Below are 21,735 nucleotides of genomic sequence, written 5' to 3'. Positions count from 1 at the left end.
TTACCAAGAAGAGAAACTCTAGGCTCTATCTTCCAATTGCAGACATTACTCTTTCATTATTTTTTGTCTCCCGGGGGAACTGGATCGCGAATCCCCCACCGGAGCGATTCCTTATCAAGACGAAGACTGATCAGGCTGACTTAATTTCAAACGGTATGCTCGCACACCCCTCGTGGTTGTTATATCTGAAGCTCCCTGGCTTTTGTAGAATTTGATGCTCGGTTCGTTCCATGAGAGCACGGCGAAACGTAGGGATGAGCACTTCTCCTGCACACCATGGGCTGCGACTGAACGCCAGAGAGCGACGCCGATCCCTGGAAGAGGATGTTTCATCATCTATCTCCAGTGCTCCGAGGAATAAGAACTCTCCCCATGACACTCGACACCTTCGATATTACTAGGGTTACCTCGGTTCCGGTACGCCGGTTTGACGTACAGGTCCTCCATGTAGACGCTTCGGGAGTTTGACAGGATGTCGTGCTTGAAAAAGTAAATGCTGTAGCCGACGATGTCACATTCGCCGCACGGATCCACGATCGCCGCCACTTTGGCATGAAACCAGGGCTCGCCGTCCGCTCTGAACCCGCTGCACTTCAATTGCTCGACACGCAAGCGGACCTGATTGGGAAGTTTCTACAACTCTCAGTGGACGGCCGTCACCGTGGATTTATGTTTTTCGGACTTATTCTTAATCTAATACGTTTGAGTGTATTCGCGACCTGATCAGCCATTTTCTCATAATCAGCCAGCTCCACGATGAGGTCCAGGATTGCTTGAGTGTCGCTCTCAGTTGCTGCTCGGACTATGTAAGACACCATCGTCGGATTTTCTGCAACGGAGATGAGACTGCCTTGAACAGAATTATTGCTGGAGGTGCGCACTTTCGATCACCTGGCCGTCCATGGAACTTTCGTCAGCTGGATGCCTCTCTCCCGATGCATCCCGCTTGGGAACCCTCTCCGGGAACAACATTGGGAGCGGCGCGTTTCCAAGACGATCCGCTCCGGTGGCTCTTTGAGATTTCATCCTCGAAACGGGAGTGGGAGCGTCTCCTAGATCGACTAGGGATGGCGGAGCGTTGGCTCGACGATCGACGATGACCCCTCATTCAGATGAGGGACACCAGCCGTGGGTACCGTCAGAAAGACGGAATCGTTAGTCAGCTCTGGGTTCAGGGTTCCCTGAATACCGTAAACATTCTGAAGAGTCCACTTTGCGACCGTCCAGGACCTGCCCGTCCCTGAGAGTCTCCCCGTATATCTCTTCCTGCAACCATCGGGAAAGATGAGTCCGGTCATTCATTCCGGCTTACTATTTCTAGCCAATCGAATATGACCCTGGAGCGTACGAGAAACTCACACGAGCGAGTTGGAGACAACTTCGGCACTATTGGTGACTCGTCTCCACAGAGTCCTAAACTCAAAACTGCCTGTTCACAGCAGACTGTCCGTCTTATTCATCTGTACTCCGGAACCTGCCCGTCTTCTTGACACTGCCCGAGTACCAGAATATCTACGGCATCTCAATCCAACAGCGAAACTTTCTTAAGAATTCCGGCGAATGAGTTTCAATATCTTTCTTGACATGTTTCCATTTAGTCGCCACAGCAACCAGTCGAATGTAAAACGCTATTATCAAATAGACCGTCTTAGACTCCACGTTCTGCTGACTGCTGACCGACGATGCGGTGAACGAGCCGGATCCATATCTAGACCATCAAACTAAGGACCAGATACCAGTTCATTCGCCTGACCGTCCGTTCGATTGGCGCCTGCTTTTTTTCGAGCCGAGGAAAACTAACCCAAGGTCGACTATTTGGAAGCAGGTTGAGGGAAGTTGTCCAGTCCCTGCCGATGCGAGCGAGATTCAAAAGCGAGCGAATAGAGATCCAATCGCTCCATCCCTGAACACTTCGCTGTCTCCTCCGTGGGGATTGGTTACAGGGGATGACGAAGTTGTAGGCTTCTTTAAAGTCGAAACAGGAATCACCACGCAATGCAAAGAGGTGCTCGGTGATGACGAGATCAGAATGAGTCAAGCCAAGCCGTTAAATCTCACCAAAGAATTCTACTCTATCAGGAGATCACTCGGGAATCCCAATTCGAATTTCTCAGAACAACTGATCGATGAAGCACACCAACGCAGATTTCCGACAGCGCCCATCCGCCTGGTACACACTAATGGGAGGGATTAAACTTCTATCACACTGTTAGCATCCCGCGCCTCTCATCAGGGATTTTCCGAGCGGATGCCTAATCTCTGGTGGTAGATTCGCGGTGCCCTGTTCGTCTTGCAGGTCAATCAGCGTCATCGTTTGGCACATCCTGCTGTTTATTTTCTTTGCTGCCGCATCTGGTCTGCCGGAGTCTGTCGAGGAGATGCCCATCCCGAAAAAGCCCCCGAAGTTTCAATTCCCGGTGCATCCGTGTCCGCCGGCGAGCGAAACCCACGCTTGCTCATCTCTCCACACTTCGACCGATCTTGCCATTGTCAGATATTTCCGCATCCCGCCTGAAACACCCTGCAGCGAATTTCCGAGCTGGTGGCGAGGTTTCTGGTAGATCTCAAGGGACTGGGGTTATCTATCTCTTGGAAGACTTCCATGTGATAGCCAGACGGGGAAGCTGATCGAGCGGAACTGTTCTCTGCCTTTCCAAACCACTCCTCCGACCATCGCTGAATTAACTTTGGACTTTCTCCCGGCGTTCCAGCTCTTGCTCTTGAGCATAAACGTGATCTAGCGGTCTCGCGTCAATTTCATCCGAGTATCGTTCCTTCGAGCTAGCATACGTTCTCGAACCCCGCCGCATCGAGACCCGGCGAAAGAGTTTCTTCCTTTTCCAGGGAAGCGTATCGCACCGAAGCTTCTGTGAGTGACCCAACTTTTCGAAACAACGGGGATCGACCAGTGGGACTTATCCGCTTTCCAAGAATTCAGCATTCTGGACATAATCATAGGCGAAGAGTCTTCTTCCCCCCGTTTGAACATCGCCGAGTACGGTGAAAGATATTCGAAAACGTGAGCCCGATGTGAATTTGGGTTTGGTACGAATATTTCCTTGCATAGCGAGAACGCGGGAATAATTTTCTTTCATGCTCACGACGTGAAGAGCACAGCTCACGGAGCGCTCGCGAGACTGCTTCTTTCGACGTCGTTTAGGGTCAGTTCTAACTCAGCAGTGTCTATTCAGCATTGGCGTTACTGCTGAGTCTAATGCTAATTGCGGATGCTGATACCGGAACGTCTTCTTATGCATAATATGTAGATCACTGGGACACAACTCAGGGTTTACGAGAGAAATGTCCTCGCAAGGCCCAAGCTCCGTCTTTTTCAGATTGACCTCGTTGACTTCCACAGGATTCGCGTCGATTGGTCGCCTTCCGCGCTACACCCTTCACATCGGACGTATGAGCGGACAATCCGTATCTCTGACAGCGAGCCTACTCGGAAGTCGAAAACGACAAGCAAGTTGGCACCTTCTAGCATTATTGATTCCCGGGAAGCCATTCCATTCCATTGCGATTGACGCTTGGCTTGGCTGAGAGCTTCCGACGCGGAGGAGCCGTCGATTTTCGGTGACTAGGCACTAGGCGGAAATGACACGTTCGGGGCTCGATTCCGTCCAAGGGGAATTTTTGCATAAATTGGAGAATATGGGTTCCGGATGCACCTATCCCATGATCTGTCGCTAGGTACGCACGGAATCGATTCGAGCTCTCCGAATGCCGTCGACAAATCCTTCAAGAGCGAAATTGCATGATCATAGTTGGATCTTCTGAATTCGAGATCTTAGAGAATTCAAGCCTGTAATAATGAATGATTTCCCCGCTTGTACACTTAAGTCCTGATTATTCTCACGAGAAAGTTGGTTCCACCCCGCGTATTCCTGATAATTTCCCCGGGAGTAATTGGTGTCGGCTAGAATCTCGCCTGGAGTCACTTCGCAAGAATGATCCGCATCTCTGACTGCCTAGTCCTGTGTTTCCCAACAGTTTTTCCCCAGAGGCCCACATTCGGAGTACGGAAGCTGTCCATGGCCCACCAGCGAACACAGAATATTTGAGGGAGCAGACATCTCAGAGAAAGCAAAATGACGTTGACGAGAAAAAAGGTCCGAAAGCAAATCATTGGCAAGGGTGATCTCCCTGTACGAATTCAGCTTTCGACGCATCTCGCTATGAGCCTTGAATCGATAGTACGGAAGACCCGGAAGTCCCGTGACCCCCTGGAAAACCGCCGTGACCCACCGGTGGGGCACTCGCCCGCTTCGGAAACACAGGCCTAATCGATTCGAGATGGCTCAGCCTCGTTGAAAATTTCGAAGAAACTGACTCGAGCCGAACGAACAAGACATTAAATCACTTCAAGTTTTGTTCATAAGGATCAAGGAAGGTTCTCGAACGCGCGTGAAGAGCCCGAATCTCTCGAGTCCGATCGCTCTGGCGACAGGTAGCAGAGCGTTTCACTTCACCTGAAGCTGATTGTCCCGGACCGTCTTCAGGCACGTCTCACGCTTCGTCCTCCGCTCAGCAAGAAGCACAGAACTGAGAGCAGGGACCGACTTTCCGGATGCACCTACGGTATTGCGTCTCCGTTCGAATCTTTTCAGCGGTCGGTTAAATACAGAACGCTATCGACAACAAGACCGTCTTAGGTTTCGTGACATGCTGACCCACACTCCGCCGAACAGACTGGAACTTCTGCCCGGCTACCGGGCCGAGGAGTTGATACCAGGTCGCCGGCGAGTTCGATTATCGCTATGTTCATTCGGGCAAACTCAATCAAGGTCGGCCGCCGTAATAGAAAGGAGCTGCCTAGTCTCGTATCATCAGCTCTAGACTCAGAAAATGGAAAATTTCCACGATATCGACGAGTATCGGTAACGTCGAATCACCCTTGATTGGCCGAGCTGATGTCTGAGCTCCACCCGACGAGCTCTCACGCTCAACGACCGAATACATGAGCCCGGAGAAATGTCGGAAGGATCTCAGAGAATTTAGAGAATGTTTTCTCAAGGCAGTCGACCCTTCCGAGTTCCAGGAATCGCATATTCCTGGAATCGGACATTTTTCCCATAGGTGGTGTTACAATTATTGACTCGAGCACGAATTCGTTGCTCTGAATCAGACGCTTCCAGTCGCTGGTTGAATATTCAACTCGGCGTCGGGAACGATTAAGACAAAGCCTGACGTGTGTTCGCTTATCTGAGGCAATGATTAGAAGAATCCGCGAAACTGGAAGAGTAGTCGCATTAATCTGAAACCACTTTGCGCTCTAGCAAATCCCCCGCCTCTCTTCGTGGATCTTTTAATGGAGGCGTAATCCCTTGTAATAGATACAAATGCGATGCCCCGTCCGTAGTCGGGGTCAATCGGCTCCATCATGCTGTACGTTCTGCTGTTCGTGCTCGGTGCTGCCACAGCGGCTCCGTCAGAAGCCGTCCTGGGGGAGTCGGCTCCCCAGGAGCCTCCGGAAGCCGAAGTTCCGATCCTCCAGTGTCCTCTGGCAAGCGAAACTTACCCTTGTTCATGTCTGCATGTGAGGGCCGACACTGCCGATGTCAGATGCTACGAAATTCAACCGTCGACCAATTTGCAAAAGATCTTCGGTCTCGTTTCGAAATTCCAAGTAAGTTCAAGAGTCACGTCCGAGTCAGGGTTCCATCATATCGATTATTTCCCTCTCGGAAAGGGAATCGGCTCATAGGGGAATTCCTGGTCTGTGCTCCTCTCGATCTCCTGGCGGATTGCTAGCGAATGAGTCAGATCTCGTGATTCGAGCAGCTGATGACCACCACTCGGGATGTTTGCAGATCAGCTACCTGACCATCGCGGACTCAATTCTGGATCATCTGCCTGCCGAAATTCTGCTGCCCCTAGACATCAGCGTCATCAAGTTGTCTCGCGTCAACTACACCAGGCTCTCGTTCCTGAATGACCTCGCCCGCATTTATCCCGTGCCCAGACTCCTATATAGTCTATATTCGATCGAAGTTGACCGGGTACGTGGTATTTTCACCGATTTCAATGAAGCATGAATCATTATGGGCTCTCTGGAGAGGGCTGCAGGTGTGGAGAAAGAAGTATCTACCGCGAACATTTTCTCGTGGTTTGAGATCTCGATTTCGAATCCTACAGGCGAGGGGGATTGACAAATGGGACTGGTCCGGCTTCCAAGGATTCAGTGCTCTTGATCGAGTAATAATCAGGGAGTCTTCGTTCCCTCGATTGACGAAGTCCTTCGGCAGCTTGCCCAACACAGTGACCGAGATCAGCTTCGAGGATGTGAGACCCTTGCCGAGATCCGATTCATTCGAATAATTAATTTCTCCAGTAATGAGGCTGGATGTGCCTGCTTCCCAGATACGCGATATGGAGAGCATAGCGTTCGGAGCCCTCGCCAGACTCCACAACTTAACGACATTGAGGGTCAGTTCATGCTTTTTGTGAAGGGCGAAATCGTGCGATAAAGGAGGTCCTCACTCTGTCACATGTCTGCAATCTTTCAGATCAAAGGCACTCCGCTCGACGTTTTCGAGAGAAATGTACTCCCGACGCCTGCGGCGAAGCTTCGGGTGCTTGACCTCTCTAAGAATCGTCTGAAGTCGCTACCGCTCGATTTCCTAAATGAGATGCCTGCTCTGCAAGTTCTTTCGCTCAAAGAGAACCAATTGGCTTCGTTGGCTGCGGCGACATTCGCTCCCATCAGCCTGCGGTCAAGACTTCAGCTCAACCTGGCTCGTGAGTATGCGGAAAATGGAACGGTTGACCTCGTCTTCGGCTGATCTGTGAGCGATTCCTTCCCCGCGATTCCTGCGTACAGGATATAGCGAATTCCCGCTCAAAAGGAACACGTCGCGGATCAGACGATTTTGATCCGAATAAGCGGAGAATACGACTATCCCGAACCAGAATCAATTGAGCCCAATCGATCGAGACTCCTTGAGAGCGATCCGATTGAGCGGAGGTTCCCACTTCGGTGGGACGTGTTTTGATTGAGCGGAGTTCACTGCATCGCGTTTTGAGAATTCGCTGCGACCTTTCCAGGTAATCCATTCAACTGCGACTGCAACCTCTCCTGGCTGAACTTACTGTTCTCGAAAAACTCGGCAATCTTCGGGACTGATCTTGAGATGCAGTGTTCGGAGCCTGCGGCTCTCAGAGGAGAGTTCCTGCATGCCCTGGAGCCCAAAGACTTTCAATGCCCTAGATCCTATAATTTACTGCCTTTCCAAAGAGCATACGATTCTAATCTTCTGGAGTTTGAAGCTGAACGCATTCCCCAGCCCGCGTTCTTGAGTCAAGCGGAAGGTAAGTATTGATCAGTAGGACTTGACACAATCTCAGCAAAAAAAAATCGATCCTGGAACAGAATAAATCAATTCGCTTGCACTCATTCTGTTGGATTCTATCCACGCCTGAATTTCTCCCCGACTGACACCACGCGAACTGTCAGTAAGAATGGATTCTTCGGAAGAATTTGATTCCTGTGTTTCCGGCTGGTCAATGGAATCCCCTTATCTCCCCACGGAGGAATTTCCGGGAAGTCCCCGCTCGGATCCGTGTGCAGCTGTTGGGTGGGTCAACGAGTTTCTGAATGGATCATGCGAGGACCGCTAACGACTGCCGCAATTTCTTGGCATTCATGCAACGATTCCGTGAGAGTGTATTGAGGATTTCCGCCTAGAAATCCTGGAAGCGGTCGGTGGAGCTTTTCGGTGGACTTAGGACATATCGTCCCGTAGAACCGTAGAATAATCTCAATTTTCTTTTTCGTTCTTTGACTGCAATCCAGCAGCTCGCGGAACCATGCTGACTGTGGTCATAGGCGACCGCGAGCTAAGAAGAAGCACAAATATCTTGATTATACCAGAAATGTTTCATTCGATGCGATGTCCTTGGGCAATGGGCTGTTCCGCGGGGCAGCGGAACCCGTGTCATGAAGTCATGAGCAAAATGCTTCAAGAAATCGCCTCAGTGTATATCCGACAATAACAGCAACCATAACAGAAATTGAAATGTCAGTCATAATCGCACACCGTGTAACACAATCGTCCAACGCCGACCGAAGGTCTCGCATCTATTCTGGAGATTGACGGGTATGCTTATCCCTGAATCAGCGGAAATTTTCCTCCGTCAGCGTCGCTGAAGATTCGGAAATGAGGTGCTCGAGGTATTGGGGGCAGGTGGGTCATTCTGGTTTTGTGCACACGACCTTGCCTTTGAGGAAATTGTCTCTCAATGAAAGTCGCGAAATTTTTCCGTTCCCGGTTTTCGGAACTTGATCCCACGAGCAGAAGTAAACCCCACCGTAAAGATGTTTATAAATCGATGTCAGCTTCCGTACTCTTTCTCTGAGTTCAGCCGACAAGGCAGCGTCGGCTAGGAAGCCAGGCCGAACCGTGACGAATGCCGTCGGGGCTTCTCCCAGCTCATCGTGGGGCACCCCGATCACGACAGCCTGTTCTACGGCCTCGTGTTCTCTCAAGATCTCCTCCAGCTCTCCGGGAGACAAGGTGTCGTCCATGCAGATGATGATCTGCTTACACCGATCCACGAGATGGATCGATCTATCATCAGCACCGATATAGGCCAAGTCTCCGGTTCTCAACCAGCCATCGGCTTCAATGTTCCGGGATTCTGCGGTTTCGTTGAGGTAGCCGACCATGAGCGAGTCGCTCTTCAGCATCAGCTCACCCACGCTTCCGTCTGGGAGCTCTTCCCGGCTGTTCATGTCGACGATCTTGATGGAGACATTCGGAAGCGGGCGACCGGCACTGCATTCCATGTCTCGACTGTTCCCAGTGAAGGAAACCGCGAAGTTCTCTGTCATTCCATAATTGTTCGAGAAGAGACAGGGACTGAAGAAATCAGACATCAATTTTGCGAATTTCGGTTGAAGGACCGATCCGCAGAACATCATCAAACGCAGAGATTTCATTTGATCTCTGTATCGTGGGAACTGTGGCGCAGTCGCCATGATCGCTCTGCCGCTAACTTCGAGTATGATGGCGACGGTTATTCGATTCCGCTCGACGATCTCCGGGAAGTTTATCTTCACGTCCGTCCTGGCTAGAACCACAGTACCACCAACGTTCAGGGTGATTTCCGAAAAAGACACCTCGAACGCGTAGAACAGAGAGGTAGCCAAGAGATAAACGTCTCCGTCCTGGAATGTTTTCGGTCCTCTGATGATCATTTCTGATTGTCCCGTGAGGCTCTTGACCGGATGCTTCGCTCCCTTGGGTTTTCCTGTGGTGCCAGATGTATACGTGATGATCGCGATGTCCTCTGCCGCGCTCTTGCACTCCGGCGGCGTCCACGTCGTGTCGGTTTCGAGGAGGTCGTCGAATAGAACGACGTTCAAACTGTCAGCATACGGTTCCAGCAGCTCTCGATTGCCGAAGAAAATTACTTTGGTCCGAGCGACATCGGAGTATTCTTTGAACGTGTCGCTGACGAGCGTGACCGTTTCGGGGTCACATAGAATGTATTCTACTCCCGAGTCGCGAACTTGATACACGTATTCCCTCGTCGTCATTTTTTCGTGAGGGCGACAGAGGACAATCGATGCATTCGCGAATTTCAGCGCTTGCATCGTGCAGAAAGCTACGATCGAATCCTTGAGGAAATACTGCACCTTCATCTGGGCTTTCACGCCTCCGCCTTGGAGACAGCCCGAGATCTTCTTCACGTATGCCAGGAAATCTGCATATTTCAAACGTTCACCGGTCAGGTTGTCGACGAGAGCCGTTCGCTCGGGGTGTCGACTCCACAGGCGTCCGAAGTACTCGTGCAACGGCTCTGATGGGATGACAATGTCGTCGAAGTCCGATTTGAGTACCATTCTGAGTACGTTAAGAGAACGGGGACAACGGTCAACAAGTTACGGAAATGCTTCTGGGAGTTTCAGTCAGACGCAAGACAACGTCGATCAGACCGATGGCTATTGTGGAGAGTGAAATTTCTGCGCCTCTCTTATCGGTATGCTTTCAGACTTCCTACGGAACCCATCAGAAAGAATCGCGTTGGAAATCACATTCCAACCGCTGACGATGGTGCCAGTAGTCGTCCACACGTCAGACGTGGATTGTGCGACCGAAGAGGCGATTTGAAGAGTCGCGAGCGACGTGTACTTGCTTTCCTTTGCATCCGGTGACGGCCTCGGGAGAGGCAACGAACAGAACCCGCCACAAGCAAGCCCAGATCGAGTTTCTCGTTCGGAGATATTCGGACCAATCTCGCCTCAAAGATTTCGATTCCATGCGGACATTATCGAGGGTCTCCCCAGGCGGCTTTCCTACGAGATAATTCGAAGGCGGGTACAGGCTCTCGGATATGGTTTTTCTCTTCGTTGAAAAAAAATCGTTCCATCTCTAGAAATTCCCAAACCCGCTCGAATGAATGATCGGGAGAAGCATAGGTTGTATCGGTGCCCAACTCGTTCAGGGGAGACCGAGCTGGGCTTCGGTAGTTCAGAAACGAGACGGCGTTAAGTAGATGCGGAGTTTTATTCAGTCCTACACCCGAAGCATCGCATAGCATGCTCCGCACGTAAGGTTCCGCATTTTCGATTTCCTGGAGAAGGTTGGCATCCGGAAGGAAAGTAGAGGGTAAATGGCGTAGGAAGATTAGTTCGGCAATTCAGGAATCTGGTTTCTTTCTGATAGCTCCCCGTGAGATGAGGACAAGTTTACGAGAGAAAGGCTCCAACAACTTCGCCTGAAGTCGCTAGGAACTCCCGGACCAGCGGGATTTCAGAATTTCTCAGACATCGTGAGTAGTATCTGAGGCAAGATAAGTTGCTACTATAATCAATATTATAATGAGAATCTTGGTTGGTATATTACTTGATGTGAGCTGACTTCATCATATACGGAGCTAGGCCTCGTTCGCCATCTTCTGGTTCGTATCAAACAAGTTTCCACCTCTTCGCCAGTTCTCTACCGACATTGCATCGTGAATAATAAGTCATCCTTAACATCATTCGATTCAGCGGCAAGACCCTTGGTCGAGACTCGGTCGACGCACGCATAGAGAGCGAGGAAAGAGCAATAATTCCTTTCGTCGTCGGGGCTGCTCCCCTCCCTCCGGGGACTGCTCGTCTAGCGAGAGAGAATTCCCTGAATATATGCAAATATACGGAAGTGAGTCGCCTTCCGGTTTGAGGGGGAAGAGAACAGACCTAGGCTGAGAACTGCCATCTTCACGCATTTCAGTTACGACGATCAGCTCGAATGCGTTCGCAGCTGCGAGCTGTGTCCTCATCTGCATGATATTTACACTGAGCATTCGTTGTAGGATGATAAACACAATGTCTTCTTGACTGCACCACGGATCAAGTTAAGGTGATTTGATGATGAGCTCATTTTCCATAACCTGCCTAAACATTGGCCTGCGGCGTTGCCAGAACGTCGTCTCTCACTCGAATGAGTCTATTACAGCAGCGGCTGCCGTCGGATCGCTGACTTGCCCGACTGGATTCTCACGGTATCCGACACAAAGCGCCGATCGGGTCCTGCGGGCCGACATTGACAAATTTCGGAGCAATTTCCCGCTAGGTACGCAGAATATTCGTGGCTTGCGAACTCCCCCGCTTGGCGTCTTGCGTCAGGTTCAATTGATATCGGAGGGGGAAATTGTCATCTTGATCCGTCGACGGTGGCGGCCTCCGCTTCATCCTGTTCTCTTGTCCTTTGGTATGCGCTGATACACTTTTGATCGCCTACAGTTGGCGTTCACAAGCGCGACATGGTCCCGTCGTCCTCCATCATATCATCTTTGTCGCTTAAGAACGATGCCTCATATCTGTCGAACAGAACAACAAGCACCCGTTAGAAGGAAAGAAAACACCACGACCGAAGACGACAAAAATCTCTTAGAGAGAGCTGTTCGGGACAGCCGGCTTTCAGACACCGGAGATAGTTCGAGAAACAACTACATGGCACAACGGAACGGGGGAACTGGATCTCGGATATTGCGGGAGACTCTGGCGTGACCAGAGGAGCGGGAGAACCGATTGGAGTCGGAAATGTATATGTCGCGATAAGTCGGACGATGCGATACGTCCCGAGTATACAATATGTGCGGTCCGTGTGCATGGCCGAAAACATTCCGAGAGAGGGAAGGAGGACTGAGAAACGGGGCAGAGGACAGTTCGTTCCCTCTCTCCCCCGCGAAGCTGAATTTTTAGGGAATGTCCTGGGGGAATCGGATGCGCATACTGTGCATTAGTCAGTCAGGTGCAGAAGGGAGTGTCTCCCATTCGATGAGCAGTAGGAGAAAAGCGGATGACGGCGGAAAAAAAAACATAATAACTCATAAAAATATATTCGAACCTTTAATTCAAGGGTATCCTCGCTCTTAAGTGATATATCTCATATAAAGGGAGTAGAATGCCTAACCCAGCTCGCTTTCTGTATCACCCTTGTTCTTCCCGCGACTTCGCTTCAATATTACAAGGACTGAGGTTGCGGGGATTTCGCTTGAGCTCGAGTCCATGCCCGCGGTGGGAGACTCGCGAATGAATCGCTTGGTCCTCGCCTTTATCTACAGTGATGATATGCTGACTTTAGACAGGCTTATATAACTTATTGCATACACACGGTGAGCTCGCACTGGTTTTCTTGATCCCGGCACTCTTTATCTCCGCCATGAACATCGAGCGTTTCATTCATTCTTTGTACAAAGACTCGGAGCGAGTGAGTGCCTCGTCGCCTATCATTGTTCTTCGAGTTATTTGGCCGTGTTTTCCCTCGCAATGATCGAACTTGGCCGGACTCTGCCCCTCATCTAGACCGTTCCTGGCTTTTTCTGTGATGAGAACGATTGAATTGGCTCCTGATGATGAATGTTCACATCGATGCGACTCTAACTAACACCTCATTAACAGTGATTGCTACTTGATTTGGTTTCGAGCTCTGGCTGTTCGGGCATATTTGTAGCTGGACTACTGTTCGTACCCATCTTCGATGAGGGCTCCGTTCCCTATGGGGGTTCCATTCGGCTTGGACGGTGTGACCTCCTTGGCCTCCTCGAGCTGTAATAGAAAACGTGATATGAGTTGCAATTTTCCGGCTGAATCGAGGATTACACGCGGATTCCACAAACTACGGAGAATAATCACTTCAGTCTTTCTCTGTATCTCTGAATCCAGCGCTTCCGTCTCTGGATCCATCTGAACGGGAGTTTTGACGCGGCGAACCGGACGCATGAGGCGCCTGGTGGCAGGGTCAGACCGCCATGCGGAAATCGATCGCAGTTTGGGTCGACAGATCGATATGTGCACGCTGCGGGCTAATGGTCGTCGACAATCACAGCGGCGAATGAGCATCTTTCCTGTTGCATAATGTCCTCGCTGCGGCGATGATACACAGCGGACGCCCTAATGATGTACCGATGTGTACACACACATTTACGCAAACAGATACTAAATAACCACTTTCTCCCCGCGACGACGATGACTGGCGACGAGTTTACTGTCAACACGTAACGTCGATATTCCTCACTATCCAAGAGAGCCCGGCGGCCTTGAATGCAACTCCGGGATTCATGATAGATGCGCGATAAGCCGAAAATTTCCAGACATACTTCCGTGGCCGCTCGCGAGGCGGGTCATAGATGAAGGACTACTAAATGGAATTTCGATCGAGCATGGACTCGACGGTCTCGACAATCCCGATGAAGAGGAAAACGTAGAATGGACGAGCTAGCGGTATCGAACCTGATCTAGTTTGTCGACGAACCGCGTGATTTGGAAGTTTCTCTGCGAACATACCTTGCTGGTGTCTGCGTATTGCTGCAGAAGCTCCGCGATGAACGACAACGGATCCGGAGGTTTCTCTTGCATTTCGTAGAGACGTGCCAGCGCTGGAAACGAGATGAGCATAATGAGTTGAATTCTTCTCCAGATAAGGCGACTAGGATGGGAGATCTTGTAAACTGATTGGTGGGTCGGCGTCGATCCTTCCATTTTACGATGAGAGATTCGCTTTCACCGGCGCGCAATCCTCAACCAGATAATAATCTGAGATGGCTTCATCGATTACGCAGCACAATCGATCGGGCGGCTTTCAAATCAGCGAGCATGACGTCAGACGCGAACGTCAGCCCACCGGCTAAGTGGGCATTGTCTTCGACGCTGCCATAATTTACCCCTGGTCTCCCCGATTGATTCGGTAGGAGTATCATCATTCCAATGAGAATAAACTTCTACTCTGACAGAAAAAGACGTTCACAGACAGAAGGAGGATCCACCGCTTGAGAGACCATCAGAGCGCGCGTGAAACAGCGAACAAGCGCCATATCGTTGGCCACCCAGCCGTTCCCCGACACGGTGCGTTCGATACTTGCTCAGCTATCCGTGTCTGTCGGCACAACAGGCAAACCCATCCGCGAAGTCATTGCAACAAGAGGAACGGAAAATGACCGGAGTCGCTCACATGAAACCTGACGTCAAACTTTCGACCCCGATACAGAACAGAATGGGGATATGATGCTTTCAATGCTCATGGATATGTATTCTGCGATTCCCGGTGGGTATGGGTGCGTATTCCTCAAGTACGTGGATCGCAAGAATCTTTCAAGTCTTCTCGTCGTATGCAGAGGGCGCATCTGCTTACTCCTGTCGCTGCTGGTGCTGCTGAAGGAACCGGCCATTGGAAGACCGTTCAATAAAGTGTGGACTCTTTGAAGAGAAGGTGTCAATGGTGTGCGTTTGATGACGCCGCAGCCGCCGAGCATTGGTAGCTGTTGGCAACGACTACGAGCTGATCCCCCTCTTAGCGCTTTGCTGAGCGTGTCGCTCGCGATAGCCAAAGAAGAAGCACGTTGACGACAAGGAACAAAAATCGCCGTCGCCGATCATGGCTACGTTCAATCTCACGTATCTGGACGTAAAACTCTTGTGAGCCTTCTATGTGGTTGGAAAGTGAAGAACACTTTGCAAGTGCACTAAAAAGTCTCATGAAATTCCACTCCAGAAGAGACATAAAACCGCGACGCCTGGTGTTCTTCGAATGATAAAATCGAAGCAGCACAAAGATTATTATCAAGGAGTATTCGGCTTCGTTCGTCAGCTGCGAGCAGCGAAAACTCTTTTCACTGTTCGCGTCCCGTATCAGGTCCGGAAAATGAGAAGACGACATCTGCCGATAGGGAAAGCTCAAACTCTTTGGAATGAGCGCGCGCCGATCGGAATGAACCGAATTTTCGGGCGGTTCTGATCTATCAGCAGAAGAGCTACTCAGTGAGCGAGGCGGCAACTGAAAACTTTCTTAACGACCGCGTCTTCCGTTTGTCAACGCGGGCTTCAGCAGAAGCTCGTTAGGAGCTTCGATGAAACCGGAGCCGGCGACAGCAGCATTCCCGAGCCGCGCATATGCCGCCGATGTCGACACGGGAAGTATAGCTCACTCTTCTAGCAGCGGCAGCAAACAGATAATCGGTCAGCTCCCACCAAGTGAACATTATCGATGGTGACGGCAGTGATATCGCGCGATCCTGCATCCAGTCGAGCCACGAAACACCAGTCGAGTGAAAAAGGAACCAGCACCACGCTGCCTCGAATCATGCCTGAATCGATTCATTTCCCCTAGCTCATGGAAAACAGCATCAAGTCGCGGGTTCATCGGTGTAAAAGTGTCTTTGATTCAAATTTTCATTTTAACGATCCGACTTTATCGGGATCCACCTCTTTCTTTCCAGCAACGGTCGACAATCGGTTTGTGTCATGCAATTCTCATGGAAAAGTCCTCTTTGGAATCAGATGAAATTCGAGAATGACCCATGAACTGTCGCCAGACCGAAGAGGAATAACTATTCTATACGGAATACGATTATTGAGCTGACGATGAGCTCGAGACTATTGTGGCTGTAGTATGTCGCATACAAGGATCACTCCGTCTTGCTTTCGTTGGAAACCGTCCACTGTGGATGTGCTGAAAGTAGCACAGCCGCGACGTCTCCGATTTCGTCCGGTTTCGCGCGAACCCGGCATTCCGCAAAGTCGACATTCAGTCGTAAACAAAGCAAAACGATGACTAGAATCACTTGATAATTGGCTTAAAAGAAAAGCGAGCAGCGATGCGAGGGATCCGACGTGTGACCACGTCGGGCATCGAGTGCTACATTCAGTCGCGGTCAGCCTTGAGGAGACTTCTGAGAAAAGCGGTCAATGATGAAACTTAATTCGTAATAGCGCTTCCTCGCTGTCTTCCTGTTTCTCGTCTTCTGCTTTCTGGTATGTCGACAGCTTCTGGCTCTAACGACCCTCTGGTGTCAGCATTCCGGCGAGGCTCGAAGAAAAAAACTTCTAAATTTCGCTCAGTGCGACGGAACGACATCAGCGGAGGCATCACCGATCAGCTTCGGCTTCGAAGAGAGCGTCAATCACAGCGGCGAAGGATTCTCACTCATTCACTGGATTTCTTGATCTTTAAATTGAGACTCGCCGCCTTGAAACTCGTCAAAGAATGAAGACCCACTGTTAATTTTTATTTTTATTCCCGCACGGTCTCCAAATACTCTGGGAAATGGGCTATTATGGAGACGAGGCAGGCACCGCCTTCTAAGGGTTCTTGCATGTCTGCTTAATCTCAAACTTGGGATGAGTGGCACGTTCCTCTGAGCGAGAGAGCGGCCACAGAACACGAAACGCAAGATGATGGTCGAGAGGCGATATGAGGCGTTCTCAAAGTCCCAAGCCGAGCGCAGTCTCACAGCGTTCCCTTGAATAAGCTCGCCGGGGACTGTCCAAATAAATTGGATTATCTGCTAGAGATCCACTCCGGTCATCAGGTGATATCTTTGTAACGCAATCCTTGCGAGATTTTAGGGGATAGGGATCGATGGCCAAAATTCCAGAGAATGGGGTGCTCAGGAACTGATGTACAAGCAGTTCGCGGTCGATGAGCTCTCATAAGCGGAATACCGGAAACGCCGGGGTGTAGTTCCTAGTCTGTCAAACAGATGACGAAAGTTCCTAACTTTGATCTTCCGCTGAATTCGTCGTATTCCTGGCCTTGGATCCGAAAGTGAATCGACACAATTATCCCAACAGACCACTTTCATAGCGGATATCATGAACATGTGCCACGGCAAAGTGGGTCGAAAGCTCAGGCAGTCCTTCACGGTGCGATATTCTCGATGAAATCTTAAGTCACCACTCCGAATTCTGCGTATCCATGAACTAGCTCGAGTGGCTGGTTTGCTTTGAGTGTTCCTCAAAGCTTTTCCTCGTTTTCTTTCCGTGCGTTTCCCCCGCGTTTCTGCACAACAATGACACTGGCGATCATTACCGTCACAACACAACGTCAACCGTTACACTTCACCTCGACCCGATGCGCGGGCAGACATTCTTCCACGAAAGTGAAGATCTTTCGCTTGCGTTCCCAGCTCCAATTGGGTTCACCGGAGAATCGTCGCTGTGATATTCGATCTCAGGCGCCCGAATTCCAGGAGTGTCGAGAGACTCCCTGCTAGAACACGGGATTTCCGGAGAGAATCCGAAGGGTGACCGATAACTTCAGGAATCCATATCCTAGGGGAGCGATCGAATCCCTTCGCTTCGAATTGGAGACCTGCGCTCCGGCAGGAGGGACCAGAACAGTCTCATGATTCTGACCATGACATCGGACCCCTCGAGGAGAATCGGACGGAACGTCAAAAAGCCGAGTCATTATTGTCCGACGACCAATGTCCTCGTCTTTATGACCGGATTGAATGTCCAAGATAGGGGAAGGAGCTTTACAAGGTATCGAAGCTTTTTCGGAGCGAAATGACATCGATGGTTTCGAGACTCCGGAGACAATGATTCGCTCAGCAGGGAGCCCTCCTGTGGAATGTCCCGTCAAATCTACCCAGTCGCTCACGGGTGAAGAAGATCCTAATCGAGCTTCTTTCGTTTGTTATCGCCAGTAATGCTCGGTCTTTCATGAGAGGCCGACATTTCGAACACGCACCACCCCTCGAGGCCCCCTCCATTAATCGAGCGGGAAGGACAGATGAACTACTTGTTGTCTGCTTTCTCGGGGTGTGACCAAAATCGAGTCAATCCAAGCGGAGAATTAGGAAACCTCCGGAGGAATCTCGACGTCGAGCGTCTGTCGTGTCTCGAAACGAATCCCGAGCGAAGGAAAGGCGCATCTAAGCGGGCTCCGTACGAATCTAGGCAGGCTTCCGAAAGATCCGGATATCGAAGAATACGAAAGAGGCCATTAGTATAAGGTTCTACCAATGTCGGGGCTTGACAAGATACATACTTCATGAGCAGACTTTTAATTTGGCACAATTCCAAACATTGACAGATCGCCGACACTTAACGCTTACTTCGGGTCTGAACGACGTCTACCGCTGTTTTTTGGCGGGCTGACTTGCTCCCTCTTTCTACGCCGATAAACTCTCTGAGCCAGTCAGTCAGTCGGTCGGTGGATCTATCAATCAGCCGAAGGCACCGTCAGATATTTCGCATGTTTCTGGCTCGCATGTTTCGATCGACCCGGCGAAATTATTACTAGCTTTCTCAATGACGAATCCATTGAACCGAAATCGATGAGCAGCCGCGCCGCTTCTCGAATCGACTGACAATGATGCGCATCATGCTCAGGCCCGAATAGATTGAAATTATGAATCAAATCGGGGTAAGTCAATACTAGCCGCCAGAACTAATTCTTCTGCATTCCGATTCTTCGCTTCGCGTAGTCCCAAACTTCAGGATGTTATCGCTCAAATAATGGCTAGCGGGTGATTCCGGACACGCTAGCTGGATTTGAGCACAAACACGCCATTACCGCAGTAAGGATGTTCTCACGTTGGATCCGACGAATATTCTATCCGTGGTGATCTAACAATTATTACTCGGGTCGCATGGCATCCGAAAAGGAGATTCAGGCGGATGATGTTTCCGAATCAATACTCAGATTGTCACTCATCTCGCTTTTCGTCGGGCGATGAATGGTATCCCCAAGCGGGATCCAACTCCCGATTCGGAGATTCCGCTTTCTCGTCTCAGCAACTTACGCACCGTCGATTCCTAAGGACGGCGGACTGAATTTTTGCCAAGTCATGCCGAAGAACGAGCCCTCAATCAATCCGGGTGGAGATTCTGAACGCGAGAGTCACATGGAAATAATGACGGTATTGTTCATCCCCAAGGAGCGATAGATCCGCAGGAATCCGGATGAGAAGCCGGGGAGAGCAGTTGACATCGATGGGGATTTCCTCAGCGATGGCTCACATCCCTGTAGCGGCGGGAGTATCAAGCAGCAGGCTTAGGTCGGTAAATCATTCATAATCAAGTCCTGCATTTTGAAACAATCTATGAGACATTTAAGCCCGCTGCGATATGGACGACAATCATCGCTCGTCTGGAAATAACCCAACTCGGACAATGGAGCAGCTCGTGTGCCATAGTCATGTACCAGAGCCATGCTATTCGAGTTAGCAGCGCTGGCCACCGCACTGCCGACAAATTCCATGCCACCAACCGGAACTTCTCTGTGGATCACTGCCGGTTTTCTCAATAGCGCGATGTAATCGCCATTCCCGCAGAGGATTGCGGCTACCATGCGTTTTTATGATCTCTCATCATTCCGAGCCGTCCGAATCGAGAGTAGCTGTCGCGTGTCTAGAGTTTTTCACTCCACCGTCCACACTCCTCCGCGATGTGAGACTTTGCCTCGAGAAAATCCGCTAGACGCCAGGAATATCTTGGATTTCCCGTAATCTTGGTGCGAGGTTTCGAGACTTCCCCACATGCGGTAGCTTATCTCCTCTAATCCAATAAGGCGGCGAACAATGAAGACGCCGGCTCCTCGGAGGGGCCTGATCTCGAGGATCCTCAGAGAACAACCCCAGCAGAGGAATGCCCGAAGCCATCATATGAGCGGCATGGATACAGCAGCACAGTCAAGCTGCCGGTCACTTCTGGTATTCCAAAAAAAAGTCCCCCTCAGACTCGCGCGGCCCGGGACGAACTCGCTCCGGAAATGGACGGCTCGCTTGCGGATAAGTAGCTGAACTCGAGCAGCCGGCCATGAAGACCCGCCCACGGTCCGACTGCATGGGGCGGATGCAGGAATCCTCCGGAGGGAGCGCAGTGGGGCGGTCAGCTCAAGGGGCTCAAGCAAGGGGCGGGTTGATGCCCCGGATCGGCTTCAACATGGGCGATGTAGGCTGTGGGAACCCTTGAGAGGTTCTCCCTCTGATCGGCCGCTGGGTCAGACAGAGATGGGAAGATCCCGCGCGACAGCTTGAAGGCCGCCAGACTACTGAGAGGACAGAGAATGGCGGGAATCCTGATGCGAATTTTCCGTAAACCTCTGCGATTGAGAGGACGGATGACCAGCTGTTACGATCCGCTGGCCTTTCGAGGAGAACTGAGCAACAAGCTCTTTCTTTCGGCGACAGTCGCTGCCTCGATCTTGCACTTGGAATACTACGCACAGGGAGACGGAACTCCCGACAATTATGAAGGAATTCCCACGTTGAGACTTGCACATATTCCGCACATCAATGCCATTCGGGCCGGCAATCACCCAGCTCGAAATGAACTCTCACGATCGCGAATGACAACAAGCACTTTGTTTCACCGGCGCACCAGATGCGCAAAGCCCTTATGATTGAAGGAGCTTGATTTTCGCGAGATCGGGTCACTTAACGACAATGTCCGCAAATCTTCGGTGGATCGATCCGACGCACATGGAATATTTCTGAACTCACCGCAATTGAGAGCTTGCAGGGCGCCACCCTTCTCCAGATACTTTCTGAACTCCTCTCGTTTCGATTCCATATCCATGTTCTAGGTTTTGCCGTCTACACCTGATGGAAGAAGGTGATTTTATTGAACTGTCAAGCAGAATCTGACATCAACTCCTGCACTCGTTCATGTCGGGAACGTCTGCGCCGACGAAATGTCGACTTAAGCGCGAAGCACGGCCGGCGCTCAGTTACGCTGTTCGCCTCGAATTTTTCATCGCAGTTCCCCTCCGCGTCGTCCCGATCGATAGAGGGAAAACTCCGAGCAGTGAAACCGAAATAAGAATTTCGGGGGAAATCAGACAATGATAAAAAAATATCTTCGAAACGAAGGGGGTGGGGCTGCAGTGGCGTAGCCGACGGCGAGCAGCAGCAGGTTTTCCGAGCGGGATCAGAGAACGAATGATTTCAATTTGTTAGACCCACTTACGGCAAGTCCGAGGCGAATGACGGCGGGAGTAAATTCGCGGTGTCTCGGGAGTTATTTCACGAAACAAATCCAAAATACGAGTGTCCGGCTCACTTCAGGGGAAGACCCGCACCACCAGCGGCCCAATCGGTAGCCTGTGTGAGAGTGTTGTGCGTGTGGTCGTCGGTCGGTAGGATGCTGCTGCTGCTGGCAGGCCTTGCAGTTCTACTGCTAGGGGAGCGGCGGTTGTCGAGAGGTTAGGCTTAAGTCGTGTGTGTAAACACTTCTCTTGAGAGAGGGTCGCCATCCAATCGGTGGTCACCGGTGCTCGCCCGCCAAAATTTGACTCCCGCGGATAAGTGAGGAATTCGACGTTTTGGAGTTTGCTCGTAATGGGAAGCTTGTCCCTGTTGATGTGTCAACGGCGCTTAATTTCATGTTTCCGTCATGTATGATCTTCGGCTTTCGCGTGGAGACCAATCCCCCGTTGAATAAAATTTTAAAACAGATAGAGCCCCCCCTTCCTATTCGATCGTCGGAATCCTTCCTGGAACGGGTTGAACCACCATCCT

The 21,735-nt window shown here is 50.8% G+C and overlaps 4 protein-coding genes across 4 annotated transcripts; 1 reads left to right on the top strand and 3 right to left on the bottom strand.

Annotated features, from left to right (window-relative positions):
- Positions 1-13: 13 nt before the first annotated feature.
- Positions 14-928, bottom strand: LOC100902281 (diamine acetyltransferase 2). The gene is made up of 3 exons (XM_003746318.1): positions 720-928; positions 408-618; positions 14-314 (listed from the first exon to the last, which is right to left on the bottom strand). The coding sequence occupies exons 1-3, from the start codon at positions 816-818 to the stop codon at positions 115-117; spliced, it is 510 nt and encodes a 169-aa protein (XP_003746366.1). The 5' UTR covers positions 819-928; the 3' UTR covers positions 14-114.
- A 4,436-nt stretch (positions 929-5,364) lies between these two features.
- LOC100908322 (vasorin) lies at positions 5,365-8,163 on the top strand. The gene is made up of 7 exons (XM_003746358.2): positions 5,365-5,629; positions 5,814-6,002; positions 6,139-6,285; positions 6,364-6,429; positions 6,510-6,741; positions 7,048-7,311; positions 8,141-8,163. Exons 1-7 carry the CDS (start codon positions 5,384-5,386, stop codon positions 8,161-8,163), a joined length of 1,167 nt encoding a protein of 388 aa, XP_003746406.2. The 5' UTR covers positions 5,365-5,383.
- On the bottom strand, positions 8,074-9,902 carry LOC100908178 (probable 4-coumarate--CoA ligase 5). The gene has a single exon (XM_003746357.2). It carries the CDS (start codon positions 9,845-9,847, stop codon positions 8,192-8,194), a length of 1,656 nt encoding a protein of 551 aa, XP_003746405.1. The 5' UTR covers positions 9,848-9,902; the 3' UTR covers positions 8,074-8,191.
- Positions 9,903-11,240: 1,338 nt separating this feature from the next.
- On the bottom strand, positions 11,241-21,394 carry LOC100901988 (uncharacterized). The gene is made up of 5 exons (XM_003746316.2): positions 21,185-21,394; positions 20,719-20,817; positions 13,778-13,869; positions 12,963-13,039; positions 11,241-11,808 (listed from the first exon to the last, which is right to left on the bottom strand). The coding sequence occupies exons 2-5, from the start codon at positions 20,792-20,794 to the stop codon at positions 11,739-11,741; spliced, it is 315 nt and encodes a 104-aa protein (XP_003746364.1). The 5' UTR covers positions 20,795-20,817; positions 21,185-21,394; the 3' UTR covers positions 11,241-11,738.
- Positions 21,395-21,735: the final 341 nt, after the last annotated feature.

This window comes from Galendromus occidentalis, unplaced genomic scaffold (assembly GCF_000255335.2).
Source record: "Galendromus occidentalis unplaced genomic scaffold, Mocc_1.1 scf7180000077495, whole genome shotgun sequence".
Taxonomy (NCBI): Eukaryota; Metazoa; Arthropoda; class Arachnida; order Mesostigmata; family Phytoseiidae; genus Galendromus; species Galendromus occidentalis.
This window is presented reverse-complemented; position numbering and strand designations above follow the sequence as displayed.